Source organism: Pongo abelii, chromosome 12 (assembly GCF_028885655.2).
Source record: "Pongo abelii isolate AG06213 chromosome 12, NHGRI_mPonAbe1-v2.0_pri, whole genome shotgun sequence".
NCBI lineage: Eukaryota > Metazoa > Chordata > Mammalia > Primates > Hominidae > Pongo > Pongo abelii.
This window is the reverse complement of record NC_071997.2, coordinates 23,859,007-23,876,338: the sequence shown is the minus strand read 5'-3', so window position 1 is coordinate 23,876,338 and position 17,332 is coordinate 23,859,007. Positions and strand designations below refer to the sequence as shown.

Sequence of the window (17,332 nt, the reverse complement as noted above, 5' to 3'; positions counted from 1 at the left end):
TTTATATACTTATATATATTTATATTTATATATTTATATATTTATATAAAGTATATATATTTATATATTTATATATTCATATAAAGTATATATTTATGTATTTATATATAGTATATACATTTATATATTTATATATAGTATATATATTTATATATAGTATATATTTATATATTTATATATAGTATATATTTATATATATTTATATATAGTATATATTTATATATTTATTTATATGTATATATTTCTATATTTATCTATATGTATATATTTATATATATTTATATATGTATATATTTGCATATATTTATATATGTACATATTTATATATACTTATATATTTATATATGTATATCTTCATATATTTATATATTTATATGTATATATTTGTATATATTTATATATGTACATATTTATATATGTATATATTTATATGTATTTATATATGTATATATTTATATGTATTTATATATATATATTTGTATATATTTATGTATATTTATATATGTATATATTTATGTATATTTATATATATTTATATATGTATATATTTATATATATTTATATATGTATATATTTATATATATTTATATATGTATATATTTGTATATATTTATATATGTATATATTTGTATATATTTATGTATATTTATATATGTATATATTTGTATATATTTATATATGTATATATTTGTATATATTTATGTATATTTATATATGTATATATTTGTGTATATTTATATATGTATATATTTATATATGTCTATATTTGTATATATTTATATATGTGTATATTTATATGTATATATTTATATTTATATATTTATATATCTATATATTCATATGTATTTATATATGTATATTTATATATTTATATGTATTTATATATTTATATATGTATATTTTTAAATATTTATATATTTATATGTATATATGTATATATGTATATATTTATATGAATATGTATATCTTTATATATGTATATATGTATATATTTATATATTTATATGTATATGTATATATTTATATATTTATATATGTGTATATTTATATATTTATATATATTGTTATATATATTTATATATATTTATATATATTTTTATATATATTTATATATTTATATATTTTTATATATTTATATATTTATATATATTTTTATATATGTTTATATATTATGTATATATTTATGTATTTATATATTTCTATATATTTTTGTATGTATTTATACATTTATATACATATTTATATATATTTATATATATTTATATATATTTATATATTTATATATGTTTATATATTTATATATTTATATATTTATTTATATATTTGTATATATTTACATATATTTATATATTTTTATATATATTTATGTATTTATATATTTATATATGTATATTTATGTACCTTTATATTTATATATGTATATTTATATACCTTTATATTTATATATATTTATATTTATGTACCTTTATATTTATATATTTATATATTTATATATTTTTTATATTTTTATATATTTATATATATTTTTATGTTTTTAGATATATATTTATATATTTAGATATATATTTTTCTATATATTTATATATTTATATACATCTATATATTTATATACTTATTTATATATTTATATATTTATATATTCACATGTATTTATATATTTACATATTTATTTATATATTTACATATATTTATTTTTTTATATATTTTTATATATTTATATATTTATTTATATATTTATATATTTATATATTTTTTATATTTCTATATATTTTTATTTTTTTATATATTGATATATATTTTTATATTTATATATATACATACATTTTATATATTTATATATTCATATGTTTATTTATATATATTTTCATATATATTTATATATTATACATTATATATTTATATATTTATGTAGATATTTTGTATATTATATATATTTGTATATTTATGTATATTGATATATTTATGTATTTATGTATATTGATATATTTATATATTTATATATATTTATGTATATATTTATACATATTTTTATATATATTCATACATATATTTATATATATTTTCTGTATATTTATATATTGTTATATATTGATATATATTTGACATATTTATATATTTATATATATTAATATGTATTTATATATATATAAAATAAAATAAATAATGAATAACCACCATGACTTTATCACACACCCACACATTAGGCTTCTGTGCTAATACACTCTCTATAATCCCTGCATCCCAACAAACATAGGAAACTTTCTAAAAAAATGGAAAATGCATGAGGTTTAGGGTGGGGGAGGGGAGAGGTATAGCATTAGGAGATATACCTAATGCTAAATGACGAGTTAATGGGTGCAGCACACCAGCATGGCACATGTATACATATGTAACTAACCTGCACATTGTGCATATGTACCCTAAAACTTAAAGTATAATAATAATAATAAAAAAATAAGCTTCTAGAATTTAATTTGTTTTCACATCAACCTAAAATCCTAAAAAATGCAAACCATTAAATTAATGCTCCTATCTTTAACATCAAAGCTTTCAAATCTCTCTTATGCATTTTTAAGTTTAATTATTGAAATATTTGTTACATATCCATTATGTCCTAGACATTATATTAACTGATTAAGTGTTATTATTTCCTGGAGTATAGTAGTAAATAAAAGTGACATTTCTTTAAGTTTTAGATTTTATAGTATTATAAAAGAAAAGCACCAGTGGGCTTGTGTTACAGTGTGCTCTTTTAGCTTAGCTGTCCACAAATGGCTTGTGTTAACCAGCTCAATTAGACCCTCTGCCTTTTTGCAAGGACAGAGTGCTTTCTGTATCCTAGGGTTGTTGCCTTAGTGTGCCAGAAAACTTGGATCATATGTGGACTTGGAGAATGAGTGCAAGATTTATTGATTGGTGAAAGCAGCTTTCAGCAGATAAATGGTGTGCCAGGAGGGGGATGGAGTGGGAAGGTGGTGTTCCCCTGCAGTAAAACGTCTCAGCAGCAGGGCTCACCTCCAAGAGCTCTCAGCTGATTTCCATGTCATTGTACCATTAATGGCTGCCAGCGTCTGCTGGTGCCTGTCAGTGTGCTCTTCTTCTTTAGGGCCAGGCTTTTCTGGCACTAACACTTTACAGTTTGTTTAATCTATTTTTCAGCACATCAGCTGATTATATATATGTGTATGTGTGTGTATATATATATGTGTGTGTGTATATATATATGTAAACAACAAATCATCAACACTTTCTCACTTCTAAAATACTTTCCCCTTCTCTCTCCTGCTGCTTCCCCTGGTGACTTTCCCACCATCCAGGAAACAACACTTTATCTTTCACCTATCCAGGATTTGGAGGTATAAAACAATCGGAAATTGAGAAGCTTGTTTTCTTTCATTCTTTTTTTGTTTATTCATTTATGTATTGGTGTTTGCTTCTTCTCCTTTTTTTTCTGATACTTTCTTTGCATCTGTCCAGTAAAATCACTGAGTGTGGCAACATAATAGATGACTACATAAGGTGGGGGAGCGAAAGTAGATCCAGGAAAAAGTAATATTAATATCTTGATCATGTATGCCTTCGCTTTAGTAGATCCTGTTTAATATTTGTGGAAACTGAAAGAACACCTGCTAAAATCCAGGTACACACGCACCTGGGTAATATGTCTCCAAACACCTGTAAAAAAAAGAAAAAGAAAGCGTTTGTGCTTTCTGCAAGATGAGTCTTCCACTAAGTTCAGTGTGAGATCTGGAGGCAGTTTCTGAAAATATTATTTTCCTGCCATTTTCCCTTCTGGAAAGCATTTTATATTTCTTCTCTAATGAAAAACCTTGTCTCTCATATTGTTATGAATTAATGTCCTGGTGAAGTCGGAGTCTTGAAGACATTCTTTACACAAATGAAGGGAGAAAAGGTCCAGAGAGTCTATCTTCTGCAGTAACTATGAAGAACCTATCCAGTCATCTTCCCTAGGCCCTATTATAAATGTGAGTGGATGAAAAATAATATTTAGATTCCCCAAACTCCCAGTCTTGCCATGTCTCCAGATTGACCTAATGTAAATGAACTGCTCACTATTTTATAAATGTTCAAAAAGCCAAAATATATTATTGACTGTAGATGGGGAATATTTATTAGGGCTGTTACCTTGACCATTCCACAAAGTTTTGTTGCTGGTGGATAAAGTAAGAGGGACCTTTTTTCTGGTAAAATCCCTTGGAGGGGCTATACTCTACCCACAAAGTAGCATGAGTTATGGAAATGTGTTTCTGGAAAGAAGTCGTGGAAATACAGGGAAGAAAGCATTTCAGGAAAGAGGAAAAACACCTGCGCACATGAATGTTCCACATCCTGATACCCCATGGTCAGTCAGTACCTGGATTAGCTCCACATCTGGTTTATGGGACATTTCCTTCAGCTCCTCATACATTCCTTTTAAAATCTCCCTCTCATGGGCCATTCTGGCATTGCTTTTATTGAGTTGCTAAAAATTGTCTTTGTCCTCCTTTTGAAGCATCTCCAAATGATGTTTCTGTTCTTCATGGAGAAATGCAGGCATCTTCCGATATTCAGCTCTGATTGCTTCTATCTTTAAATTCACATAATCCTGCAGTAACAATGGGTTAGTCAAAAACAAAACCGATTTACTCATCTCCTATTGAATCTCACTGATTCCTCTTTGTCTCTTGAACATCCCATATTTTAACTCTTGGTCTTGCCAATTCTCAGACTATATGAAATTTTACTCTTTTTTCTTTTCTGCATGAAGATCAACCAACATAGATGTATCTACCCAAATATATTCACTTTATTCATGATAAAGTGTTTTTTCTAAGATAGTCACAAAGAAGAAAAACAAATTGGATTCCTCTTTTCCAACCCATATTTATACAAAAGTCAGACAGTTCCTGCTTAATAGTTAGACTCTAGAGCTATATTGACTAGAAAGGAAATAATTATTTTCATTTCTGAAATTTGGGGCAAGTTATTTAAATTCATCACGTGTGAAATAGCCTCAGACTAGCATGCTCAGCTCAATGCATTTCACCAAGCAAAACCTATGCTAATAAGGCTTCGTTTATGATCTGGCCTTCTTTGTCTCTCTAATCTCATTTCTTTCCATTGCCTTTCATACTGACTTTAACATAAAACATAGACTTCTTTGTGGTTCCTCAGCCCTCAAAATAAACACAAACTCAACATTACTGCACATGTTGTTTTCTTCACCTAGAATTCTCTCTCCCTCTCTTTCTCTCTCTAAGTACACACACACACACACAACACACACACACACACACACACTTGTGTTTGCCTTCCTCTTCAAGACGTTGTCTCAATATGAATTTTCCATTGAGGCATTTTCTGACCACCCTGTTTAAAACACACTCTCGTCTCCAGTCCATGGCCTCTGTTCTCTTTTTCTAAGACCTTGGTATTTCAAATGAGCTAAAGATTCCTCATTTGAAATTGTCCAGTTGGAAGTCCTCTCTGACAGAGTTTCCCTTACTTGTGATTCAGAAATCCATCCATAGTCTCCTTTTAAAAGTTACTTTTTGGATTTATAAAAAGTTGCATTCCACAAATACACTTTTAACTCACCCCTCGATTTTTTCTGGACCATCAAAGCATTGCTCATCTGCCGAGAATTGCAGGTATTGAAAACCACCTTAGACAGAAAATTCTCCCTTATGCAGGCGTTTGTCTGAACCTGGACAACTGTTACTGTTTATTCACCTGGAAAATTTCCATTCATTCTTCAAGACTCATGCAAACGATTTGATCTTTAATTCTATATGTCTAATAGATAGATATTTGTGGCAGTTTCCATGTTGTACTGGGATTGTTGCTTTACTAGTGTGTCTGCTACTTCTACTAGATTGTGAGGTCTGGTTGAAAGAACTTCTCCTTTATTGTATCTCTGCCTCCACTCTCATGGCCTGACCTGAATTTTACCATTATAGAAAACTGCTAATCACAAAGTCTGCAATCACCAAGTCAAGAATCTTGCTTTATAATCAATGTTTCCTTTCTTTTTAGATTGGTTTTTCTGTATATGAGTTTAAATCTGTCTGATTACCTTTGGACCACAGTTTATTACTCTCTGTGGTTCTTGCAATTTGGGGGCCTCATCTTTTTTAACACTTCTCTTACTTCAGATCTTCTAGTGCACAATTTCAAAAATTTAGCACGAAAAGTAAGAAAGCAGAGTGCAGTGGATCGTGCCTGTAAAACCAGCCCATGGGAGGCTGCAGTGGGACGTTTCATGATTCAAGAAGTTTGAGACCAGCCTGGTCAACATTGTGAAACCTCATCATTACCAAAAAAAATTTACCCGGGTGTTGTGGCAAGCAGCTGTAGTCCCAGCTACTGGGGAGGCTGAGGTGGCAGGATTGCTGGAGCACAGGATGTTGAGGCTGCAGTTAGTTGGAATGCACATCTCTGCATGCCAGCCTGGGTGACAGAGGAAGACCCTGTCTCAAAACAAACAACAAAAGAGTAACAATATAAAATATCTTACTAATATTTGTCATGTTAATCATGTCGAAACATATTGGATATATTTGGTTAACAATTTTTATTAAAATTAATTTCAGTTGTTTCTTATTGTTTTATAATGTAACTAGAAAATGTATTCCCATTATGCAGCCATAAAAAATTATTAGATTATGTCTTTTGCAGGGACAGGGAAGGAGCTGGAGGCTATTATCTTTAGCAAACTAACACAGGAACAGAAAACCAAATAGTGCATGTTCTCACTTATAAGTGGGAGCTAAATGATGAGAACATATGGACACATAGAGGGGAACAACACACGCTGGGGCCTATAGGAGGGTGGGGGGTTAGAAGAGGGAGTGGATCAGGAAAAATAACTCATGGGTGCTAGGCTTGAGACCTGGTTGATAAAATAATCTATACAACAAACCCTGATGACACAAGATTACCCATGTAACAAACCCGCGCATGTATTGCTATACTTAAAATAAAGGTTTGAAAAAGTATTTTCTTCTCTTTCCTTTACAGTTTCTCTGCAAATGCATGAATTAAAGAAAAGCAATGAATATATTTTTCATGGGATAATATTCAAGATATATAGAAAGAAAACTGAGATTTAATTAAAACAATATTAAGAAGAAAATGTATAGCATTATATTCATCTGTTATTTACAAATGAAGGTCTATCCCAAAGAGCCAGATAAAGAAAAGTAAATTGGGCAGTTCCCCGACCAGAGAGAACGAACGTGTCTGCGGGCGCGCGGGGAGCAGAGGCGGTGGCGGGCGGCGGAGGCACCGGGAACCGCCGAGTGACCCTCCCCGTCCCTCTGGCCCCTCACCCTCCCACCCGCCCGTGGCCCGCGCCCATGGCCGCGCGCGCTCCACACAACTCTCCGGACTCCGCGCCCTGCGCCGCCGACCAGTTCGCAGCTCCGCGCCACGGTAGCCAGTCTCACCTGGCGGCACCGCCCGCCCACCGCCCCGGCCACAGCCCCTGCGCCCACCGCCCCGGCCACAGCCCCTGCGCCCACGGCAGCACTCGAGGCGACCGCGACAGTGGTGGGGGACGCTGCTGAGGGGAAGAGAGCGCAGCCCGGCCACCAGACCTACTTACTCGCCTTGCTGATTGTCTATTTTTGAGTTTACAACTTTTCTAAGAACTTTTGTATACAAAGGAACTTTTTAAAAAGGACGCTTCCGATTTATATTTAATCCAAAGAAGAAGGATCTCAGCCAATTTGGGTTTTTGGGTTTTGGCTTCGTTTCTTCTCTTCGTTGACTTTGGGGTTCGGGTGCCCCAGCTGCTTCGGGCTCCCGAGGACCTTCTGGGCCCCCACATTAATGAGGCAGCCACCTGGCGAGTCTGACATGGCTGTCAGCGACGCGCTGCTCCCATCTTTCTCCACGTTCGCGTCTGGCCCGGCGGGAAGGGAGAAGACACTGCGTCAAGCAGGTGCCCCGAATAACCGCTGGCAGGAGGAGCTCTCCCACATGAAGCGACTTCCTCCGGTGCTTCCCGGCCGCCCCTATGACCTGGCGGCGGAGACTGTGGCCACAGACCTGGAGAGCGGCGGAGCCGGTGCCGCTTGCGGCGGTAGCAACCTGGCGCCCCTACCTCGGAGAGAGACCGAGGAGTTCAACGATCTCCTGGACCTGGACTTTATCCTCTCTAATTCGCTGACCCATCCTCCGGAGTCAGTGGCCGCCACCGTGTCCTCGTCAGCGTCAGCCTCCTCCTCGTCGTCCCCGTCGAGCAGCGGCCCTGCCAGCGCGCCCTCCACCTGCAGCTTCACCTATCCGATCCGGGCCGGGAACGACCCGGGCGTGGCGCCGGGCGGCACGGGCGGAGGCCTCTTGATGGCAGGGAGCCCGCTCCCCCTCCGACGGCTCCCTTCAACCTGGCGGACATCAACGACGTGAGCCCCTCGGGCGGCTTCGTGGCCGAGCTCCTGCGGCCAGAATTGGACCCGGTGTACATTCCGCCGCAGCAGCCGCAGCCGCCAGGTGGCGGGCTGATGGGCAAGTTCGTGCTGAAGGCGTCGCTGAGCGCCCCTGGCAGCGAGTACGGCAGCCCGTCGGTCATCAGCGTCGGCAAAGGCAGCCCTGACGGTAGCCACCCGGTGGTGGTGGCGCCCTACAACGGCGGGCCGCCGCGCACGTGTCCCAAGATCAAGCGGGAGGCGGTCTCCTCGTGCACCCACTCGGGCGCTGGACCCCCTCTCAGCAATGGCCACCGGCCGGCTGCACACGACCTCCCCCTGGGGCGGCAGCTCCCCAGCAGGACTACCCCGACCCTGGGTCTTGAGGCAGTGCTGAGCAGCAGGGACTGTCACCCTGCCCTGCCGCTTCCCCCCGGCTTCCATCCCCACCTAGGGCCCAATTACCCATCCTTCCTGCCCGACCAGATGCAGCCGCAAGTCCCGCCGCTCCACTACCAAGAGCTCATGCCACCCGGTTCGTGCATGCCGGAGGAGCCCAAGCCAAAGAGGGGAAGACGATCGTGGCCCCGGAAAAGGACCGCCACCCACACTTGTGATTACGCGGGCTGCGGCAAAACCTACACAAAGAGTTCCCATCTCAAGGCACACCTGCGAACCCACACAGGTGAGAAACCTTACCACTGTGACTGGGACGGCTGTGGATGGAAATTCGCCCGCTCAGATGAACTGACCAGGCACTACCGTAAACACACTGGGCACCGCCCGTTCCAGTGCCAAAAATGCGACCGAGCATTTTCCAGGTCGGACCACCTTGCCTTACACATGAAGAGGCATTTTTAGATCCCAGACAGTGGATATGACCCACACTGCCAGAAGAGAATTCAGTATTTTTTACTTTTCACACTGTCTTCCCGATGAGGGAAGGAGCCCAGCCAGAAAGCACTACAATCATGGTCAAGTTCCCAACTGAGTCATCTTGTGGGTGGATAATCAGGAAAAATGAGGAATTCAAAAGACAAAAATCAAAGAATAGATGGGGTCTGTGACTGGATCTTCTATCATTCCAATTCTAAATCCAACCTGAATATTCCTGGACTTACAAAATGCCAAGGGGGTGACTGGAAGTTGTGGATATCAGGGTATAAATTATATCCGTGAGTTGGGGGGAGGGAAGACCAGAATTCCCTTGAATTGTGTATTGATGCAATGTAAGCATAAAAGATCACCTTGTATTCTCTTTACCTTCTAAAAGCCATTATTATGATGTTAGAAGCAGAGGAAGAAATTCAGGTACAGAAAACATGTTTAAATAGCCTAAATGATGGTGCTTGGTGAGTCTTGGTTCTAAAGGTACCAAACAAGGAAGCCAAAGTTTTCAAACTGCTGCATACTTTGACAAGGAAAATCTATATTTGTCTTCCGATCTACATTTATGACCTAAGTCAGGTAATATACCTGGTTTACTTCTTTAGCATTTTTATGCAGACAGTCTGTTATGCACTGTGGTTTCAGATGTGCAATAATTTGTACAATGGTTTATTCCCAAGTATGCCTTAAGCAGAACAAATGTGTTTTTCTATATAGTTCCTTGCCTTAATAAATATGTAATATAAATTTAAGCAAACGTCTATTTTGTATATTTGTAAACTACAAAGTAAAATGAACATTTTGTGGAGTTTGTATTTTGCATACTCAAGGTGAGAATTAAGTTTTAAATAAACCTATAATATTTAAAAAAAAAAGAAAAGTAAATTCATGCCAAAATCTAAAAAAAATTAAAATAATTGTAGAATATTGATTAAAAATCATACAGTAGATAAAATCAACGAAGTCAAAAGTATGCTTTTTTTTTTTGTTTGAGACAGAGTCTCACTCTGTCATCCAGGCTGGAGTGCAGTGGTGCGATCTCGGCTCCTTGCAACCTCTGCCACCCAGGTTCAAGTGATTCTCCTTCCTTAGCCTCCCGAGTAGCTAGGATTACAAGCACGCACCATCACGCTTGGCTAATTTTTGTATTTTTAGTAGAGTTGGGGTTTCACCATGTTGGCTGGGCTGGTCTCCAACTCCTAACCTCAAATAACCCACCCACCTCGGCCTCCCAAAGTGCTGGGATTACAGGTGTGAGCCACCACACCTGCCAAAAGTAGGCTCTTTACACAGATAAATTAAATTGATAAATTCTTAGTAAGACTCAATTAAAAAATGGAGAAGAGGGGTTCAAATCAAAAATAAATAGGCAAACACTTAGGTCGTCCACAAATGAATATGTTAATAAGAAGATTTTAAGACGACTTTTATGCTCATACACTTAATGATTTAGATGAAATGAGAAATTTCCCTGAAAAACATATCTGACAAAAACCAACAGAAGAAATCATAGACAAATCTAAGATATGATGTAGATTCTAAAAATTTACCCTATTATTTAAAAAACAAAACTTCTCCCAATGAAAAACCCGGTGATCTTTTTCAGTGAAATATTTACGACATTTAAGAAAAAAATCACACACTTTTAGACGAACCCTTCTAGAGAACAGAAAAAAGCAGTAATACCTCCCAACTCGTAACTTTGCTTTTCTGTTGTGTTTTTCTTTTACTTTTTGTAAACAGCTTCTCTCTCTGTTGCCCAGGCTATAGTGCAATGGCAAGATCATAGCTCACTGAAGCCCAAAACTTCTAGGCTCGAGTGATCCTCCTGTCTTGGCCTCCCAAAGGGCTGTGATGACAGGCTCTAGCTGCTGTGCCAAGCTCCAACATATAATTTTGATCTTCGATCCTGATAAGTGTGTTACAAGAAATGCAAATTGCAGAACAGACTCTAAAATAAATATAGGTGCAACAATTCAAAAAAGTTAGCTAGCTAATCAAATCTTGTGAGAGATAAATTCATATCATCTCCAAGTGGAGCTTATTCTAGAAAGGTTGACTAATGTAACATCAGAAATTGAAATAAGTACTCACCACATGAACAGGATGAAATACATATTATTGTTCCTGTAAAAAGAGGAAGAAAATATTTGATACAATAAAATGACCATTGTACGATTTTGAAAGCACTATTAAAAAAACTTAAATAGCCATGAACTTTCTCTAATAAGAACGTAATAACTTAGAGCCAGTACCATACTTAACAGAGAATTTGAAAGCTTCTACTTAGGAATGGGAATGAGATATAAGCCCTGTTATCATCACTTGTATTCAACACCTTGCTCGATGTCCTTTTCAATGCAACTAGACAAGAAAAAGAAGTAAATAATGTGAGGGTTGAATAGAAATAAAGATATCATAATTACATTATCAGCAAAACATGACAGTTAAGTTAAAAAATACATCTCTAGCCATTAGATATATTCGTGAATTGAAAAACAAATTGAATCATGCATGCTTCTAAGACAATAATTAAAAGTGAGAGTAAGCCAGACGCATTGGCTGACACCTATAATCCCAGCACATATATATATTTATATATATATATATACACACACACACACAAATACACACACACAATTACTGTGAATATACAAATACTATATTATATAAAAATATGCCTAACACACCCATACACCCCACATCCACGCACAAGGCTTTGAGAAAGGCACTTTGTTCTGGGAATGAGGCTTATAAGCAGTGAGTTGGGGAATCAAACCCAGGCAATTTAGCTTCAAGACATTGCTCTTAACCATGATACCATATTACTCTCAGCTGACCTTTTCACAGTGGGTGATAATACACAGAAGCCTCATGGCAATTCCAGGAAATGTAAGCACTCAAGAATTATTTTGAAATAGGCAGGAAATGTTGCTTGTTGTCTTCTTTATCCCTTGTTCTCTACAACTTTGCTTTTCCTCACCAAGGGTTATTTTTCTGACACATTTATGGGTGCATTCCATTAAAGAAAGAGTTTTACTTGGTGTCAGGCTCTGATAGAAGCTCTCTTTCTCCGTATATGCCTGAACTTGACTGTCCTCTTTCTGTTCCAATTATTTAACCCTGAATACCTTTTACCCTTTTAGATGTCACAAGGATGTGACTGAGCAGTTTCAAGGGCATCAACTTTGGCTTTCTCCTCCTCCCCTAGAATCCTGCATCTGCATTGCTGGTCTCAGACAAAACAGGGTACCCGTATTTCCCATTCTGGGATATTTTCATGATCAACTTTTCTTATGTTGCGAATTTGAAGGGCATGGACAGATCATTGGAAAGCGGATAGACAGGGACCTGTGTTCCGAGAACTGGGCCAGAAGACTGACAGGGGCAGAAGAATTTCAGAGTGATTCTGGCAGTCATCATGGTTCAGTAAGGGCCAGAGGAGTGGAACATATGGGCACAGGTTGAGAGGACTGTGACAAGACAAGGCCTATCTCTTTTGCAGCAGAATGTTAATAGACGTTAGATTTTAGTAAGCAGAGGACATTTCTCTGAGTCAGCATCAAAAACTTTCACAGTCTGGAAGAATGAATAGTCAGGACCTAGCCTCACCTTCCTTTCTGAGTATGAGAGGCTACAAGGCAGTGAGAATGGAATATCTTTTATCTGAGGTTAAAGCCAGTGTCTCTCTCTTCAGCCCACACTTACTGGTAAGGTCCCGTGGATGACTCGGTTACAGGTTTCTGAACTTCTGGCTTTTGAGGGAAAGACTTTGTCACCCTCTATGCTGAAGGTATTCTATGTACTATGAAGCCCAGTCAGTGGCTCTTAACATCAAGAAATCTTGGGAAGTACAAGGCATTCAGAAGGCCTACATGAATAGTTTGCAGCCGCATATAGATATCAGAAGGCGGTTCCTGACAAGGATGCCCTGACCTTTTTTATCTCACTGACCTAGAATTACTGTGTCTGTCCCTGGTCATATTGAAGGAGATGGACCACCCCTTCCCCCCCTCTACTCCAGTGTCGTGTGCATTTTCGTCAGTGATTTTGCTGTGTTGTGCTCTTAATGATTGTCCAGTTGATACCAAATCTTGAAGAAAATTTCCAAAAAATATTTACCTGGTCAATTATCAATTGCCCTTTTACAGGAATCTGGAACTTGAATGATGTTTCTATAAGGGGCTCGTTGGATCTCATGTTTTACAGGACCCCCAGTCTCTGGATATAGATCCTCAATGTCCACTTCTTAGGAAGAGTAGGTGTAGTAGGTTATATTCCTCCCCCACTCTCTCTAAAAGAGTGCTAAATTATATATTCCATCCCACATTGTTTTTCTATGATGTAACTTCAAGACTGCTACTGCTGTGTGCGTGTTCTAGTCCCTTTACTTTGTGTAGGGTTGTGACTACAGCTGATGTTTTACTCTGTAGAATAATGGTAGTATACAATTCTCCTGACTCTATGGGACTCTTCAGTGTGGAAAATTATCTACCATGCTGTGAGCAAGCCCAAGCGGCTACCTAGAGAGGCCATTTGAATATATTCTAGGTAACAGCCCCAAGCAAGGAACCTCAGACATCAGCCAGGATCATCTGCTGGACTGGAAGTAGAATGTTTCCATTATTTAATCAGTGATCATGAAAATGACCATTTGGTGGGTAGACAGACTCAATGGACTCACTATAAACTGGGTTTTCATCAGAACTGGGTTTTGTTTGTTTTGTTTTTGGTTTTGGTTTAATTTAGTTAATTTGTTTATTTTTTATTTATTTATTTTTACCTGATACTAATATGTTTCCAATGTAACATGAGGTGATGGTTATGTCTGGTCTCTAGGTTATCAGTGAGAATTCACAGTCTGTGTGACTTGGAAATACAAACACATTTTAAAGCAGACAGTCTGCACATCTGTCTATTATTCCGTGGGTGACGCTGTTTGCTTTATCAAACAGCTACAGAATTCAATGTGGGTTCAACCCTTTTGGTTCTTGCTCAGACATTGCTGGCAAATTCTCAGAAAAGCAATAGGCTGTACCATTAGCCTATGTCTGTAGATCGATACACTATCTAGGTTTTTGTAGTGTGTTCTGATGTTCACACAATGATAAAAGTGCCTAAAAATGCATTTCTCAGAATGTATTTTGTTGCCATAGGATGCATGACTGTTAAATTCCTGTTCTAGCCCAAAGATTCAGTGAAAACTTCTGTGTAAAATAAATTTTCCCCCCCAAAGTGATGAGGTGTAGAATTTACTGTAATAGGAGGGAACTCTCACACTTACAAGTTCATTGTACAAAACACCGTCTGTCCATGATGTGCAAAATTTGTTCCTGAATGAGATCATTAAGTTGGAATCACACACCCACATATTTCCAGAATTCCATCCAATAAATTCACAAACACTTGAAAATCACAATACGTATTTTAGGTAATGGGCCATAAGAGATTATTTTAATTGCAAGAAAATGTACAAAAAGTCTTGCCTTTTACAAATTTTATATTTAATAGCAATAAAATGAAGTGACACTGAAGTAGAAAAAAGCCTGAACAGTATGATTTCTTTATATCAACAGTGAAGGGCTCCCTTGTATATGGAGTTCCCAAACAGTAAGTTTTCTTAATCCTGATCATCTGTGGCCAGTGTAAAAGAAAGGCCTGACGGGAAACTTTAAGGAGCCAGCCGGGTAACTCCATATGAGGGAACTCTTGGTGACATTCAAAAAACTCACACTTCCACTTTCAAAATCAAGAAACACACCAACCCGGCCCTGAGGTTTCTCTATATAGTGAGGAAACACTGGGGAGGTGGTCAAGAGACTGAAATGATTATTCACCTTCACACACAAAAGAAGAAATATGTCCTCAGATTTAACCATTGTGCTATTCTTCCTTATCCAGGCATCCTTACAGACTCCCAGAGCCCAGTCCCAAGAGTTGTCCACATCCAGCTCCCAGTAGTGTTTCCCAAAGGAGAAGACCCTGGATCCCCATGCAGCAAAATAGTCAGATCTGTCAGAATTCAAAGATCCACGTCTAAGCATCCAACTTCTCACATCTTCAAAGAGCCTGATGTTGTGATTGCTTACTTCATAATGGAAGGAAATTTCCACTGTAGAAAAAAGAGAATGTTCCAGTGAAAAGCAGTTTATAAATCCTTATGTTCAGATAAGAAAGAGATTCTCACTAGAAAACACAGGTCAAGATTAGAAAGAAAATTCTGTCTGGAAAAATGTTGGAATCAAAGGGTGTTAGGTGATCTGCACAAATAAACGGCTAAACTATGATGATCACAATTTCTATAAACTCAAAAAGTATAAAGGGGAGGAAGGTCATGTCTATGTCTCGTTAGCGACCTTTCATAACAACTGAAAACTGGAAGCTCTTGCGCTGTAGCCAAGTCCATAGCAATAAAATTAACCTTCATTGTCTCTTCTCCGTCAGGGCAGAGCAGGAGGCTTTGGACAGGAGATGAGGTAGGCAGACATTCTTAGTCCCAAATAAAAAAGTTATCACTTTCCAGAAATATTATGATCTGCGACTTAAGCTAGCAAATTCATACTTAAAGACAAAATCTGAATCTGCCTTCTGAAAAGTGAAGATTCCTTGCAAGAATTATCTGACTTTCATGCCAGATTCAGGCACAGACTTCTTTTATTCTGCTGGATTTGTCGTGATCTATCCTGGAGTTCTAAGACCTCATCAACCACCAAATCATGTTCCTATTGTTCACAGATTCTCAGTTTTTGCATTGTTATATAAGTTACTCATGTGTGCTTTAGTTGATTAAAAACATGATTAAAATTATAAATGCTATGAAACTTCACCTGAAATGTATTTAAAAAAACTGTCACTCAAATCAGTCATTAACTGCACTGAATTTGAAATTGAAATGTCCTGAATTCAGTTCTGTATGCTTCATGTCATAATTGTATACATGAAATTGTATCAGAGAATGGTTCCTAAAGTCCTAAAGAGCCCTTCTGCATGTTTTATTTTTCTAAGAAATTTGTTATATGGCTGATTCCTATTACATTTCACCAGCTTTTATTTAGTTTTGTCTGTTTGATGATAGTGAAACTATAAATATAAATACCTATTCACAGACTATTCTCTTCTTCTAGATGAAAGATCATTACACTGGGAAAGCTGCCCATAGAAAACCATAATTGAAGGCATTGCACGTTGATCCCACCAAGAGGGCGACACTCACCTCGGAAGCGGTTGAGCCTGTACACCAGTCCAGTGATGGGCCCTGCAGTGAGCTCTGGATTCACAGGTTGGGGCATGTGCAGCAGCACAGACTCACTCCTGCAAGGAAGTAGGTTGAGTTGGTTAAGTTTCTGATGTCTGTGTTTAAGAAACAGATTCCAACAGAAAATGCTTCATTCAAACCCACTTCTGATACTGTAATGTACCTCCACAACGCTAGGATGGGTTTGTGGCTCTCAGGGAATCTTTCTAACTATTCACTCCATTTCTAACCTACTGCCACTGAAAGATAAATGCCTCTCTCCCTATCTGCCACCAAATAGTTGATCTCTAATTATGATTCTGAATCATAAAAAGAGGCAACTGTATTCTAGCAATCTCTGCATTGCACTCTTCAAAACATAACCCCTTGAGTCACTTGGGAAAGTAAGAAAAGATTAATGTCTGATAAAAGGCATAGGTAACATTTATCATACCACACAAACACGTGACTACACACACATACACACACTATCACACTGACACATTATGGTGTCAGTAAATTATGTTTTCACTTTGTTGGAAACAGCCTGTTTTTCATAGCATGCCTTGTGCTCCAGTTTGCACTGATGGCCGAAAACATACCTTGCCACGATGTCTCCCAAATCCTGTAGAGAGAGAGAGAGAGAGAAAAAAAATTACTTATTTAGAAAGTTGTTATTCTTGTTGGGTGAGGTGGTTCACACCTGTAATCCCAGCACTTTGGGAGGCCAAGGTGGGTGGATCACCTGAGGTCAGGACTTCCAGACTAGCCTGGACAACATGGCAAATCCCCGTCTCTA

At 37.2% G+C, this 17,332-nt stretch overlaps 1 protein-coding gene, 1 long non-coding RNA gene and 1 pseudogene across 7 annotated transcripts in view; 1 reads left to right on the top strand and 2 right to left on the bottom strand.

Moving 5' to 3' along the window:
- Positions 1-2,532: 2,532 nt before the first annotated feature.
- LOC129057417 (uncharacterized) lies at positions 2,533-11,883 on the bottom strand. 2 transcript variants are annotated; one of them, XR_008521987.1, is made up of 4 exons: positions 10,986-11,883; positions 6,332-6,470; positions 4,327-4,606; positions 2,533-3,675 (listed from the first exon to the last, which is right to left on the bottom strand). It is a non-coding gene; the product is annotated as an uncharacterized LOC129057417 (long non-coding RNA). The 2 variants fall into 2 exon arrangements; XR_008521981.1 differs by having other exon boundaries at positions 4,376-4,606.
- On the top strand, positions 7,313-10,179 carry LOC100940235 (Krueppel-like factor 4; annotated as a pseudogene).
- A 2,841-nt stretch (positions 11,884-14,724) lies between the features above and the next one.
- LOC100439468 (tripartite motif-containing protein 43) overlaps positions 14,725-17,332 on the bottom strand; it is a 175,034-nt gene continuing 172,426 nt past the window's right edge. For all 5 annotated transcript variants that reach the window (XM_054547117.2, XM_024242826.3, XM_024242824.3 and 2 more), the window contains 3 exons: positions 17,136-17,158; positions 16,513-16,610; positions 14,725-15,411 (listed from right to left, as the gene is read on the bottom strand). In XM_054547117.2, the coding sequence (XP_054403092.2) occupies positions 14,930-15,411; positions 16,513-16,610; positions 17,136-17,158 (603 nt within the window). In that variant the 3' untranslated portion in view covers positions 14,725-14,929. The remainder of the gene's footprint in view (positions 15,412-16,512; positions 16,611-17,135; positions 17,159-17,332) is intronic.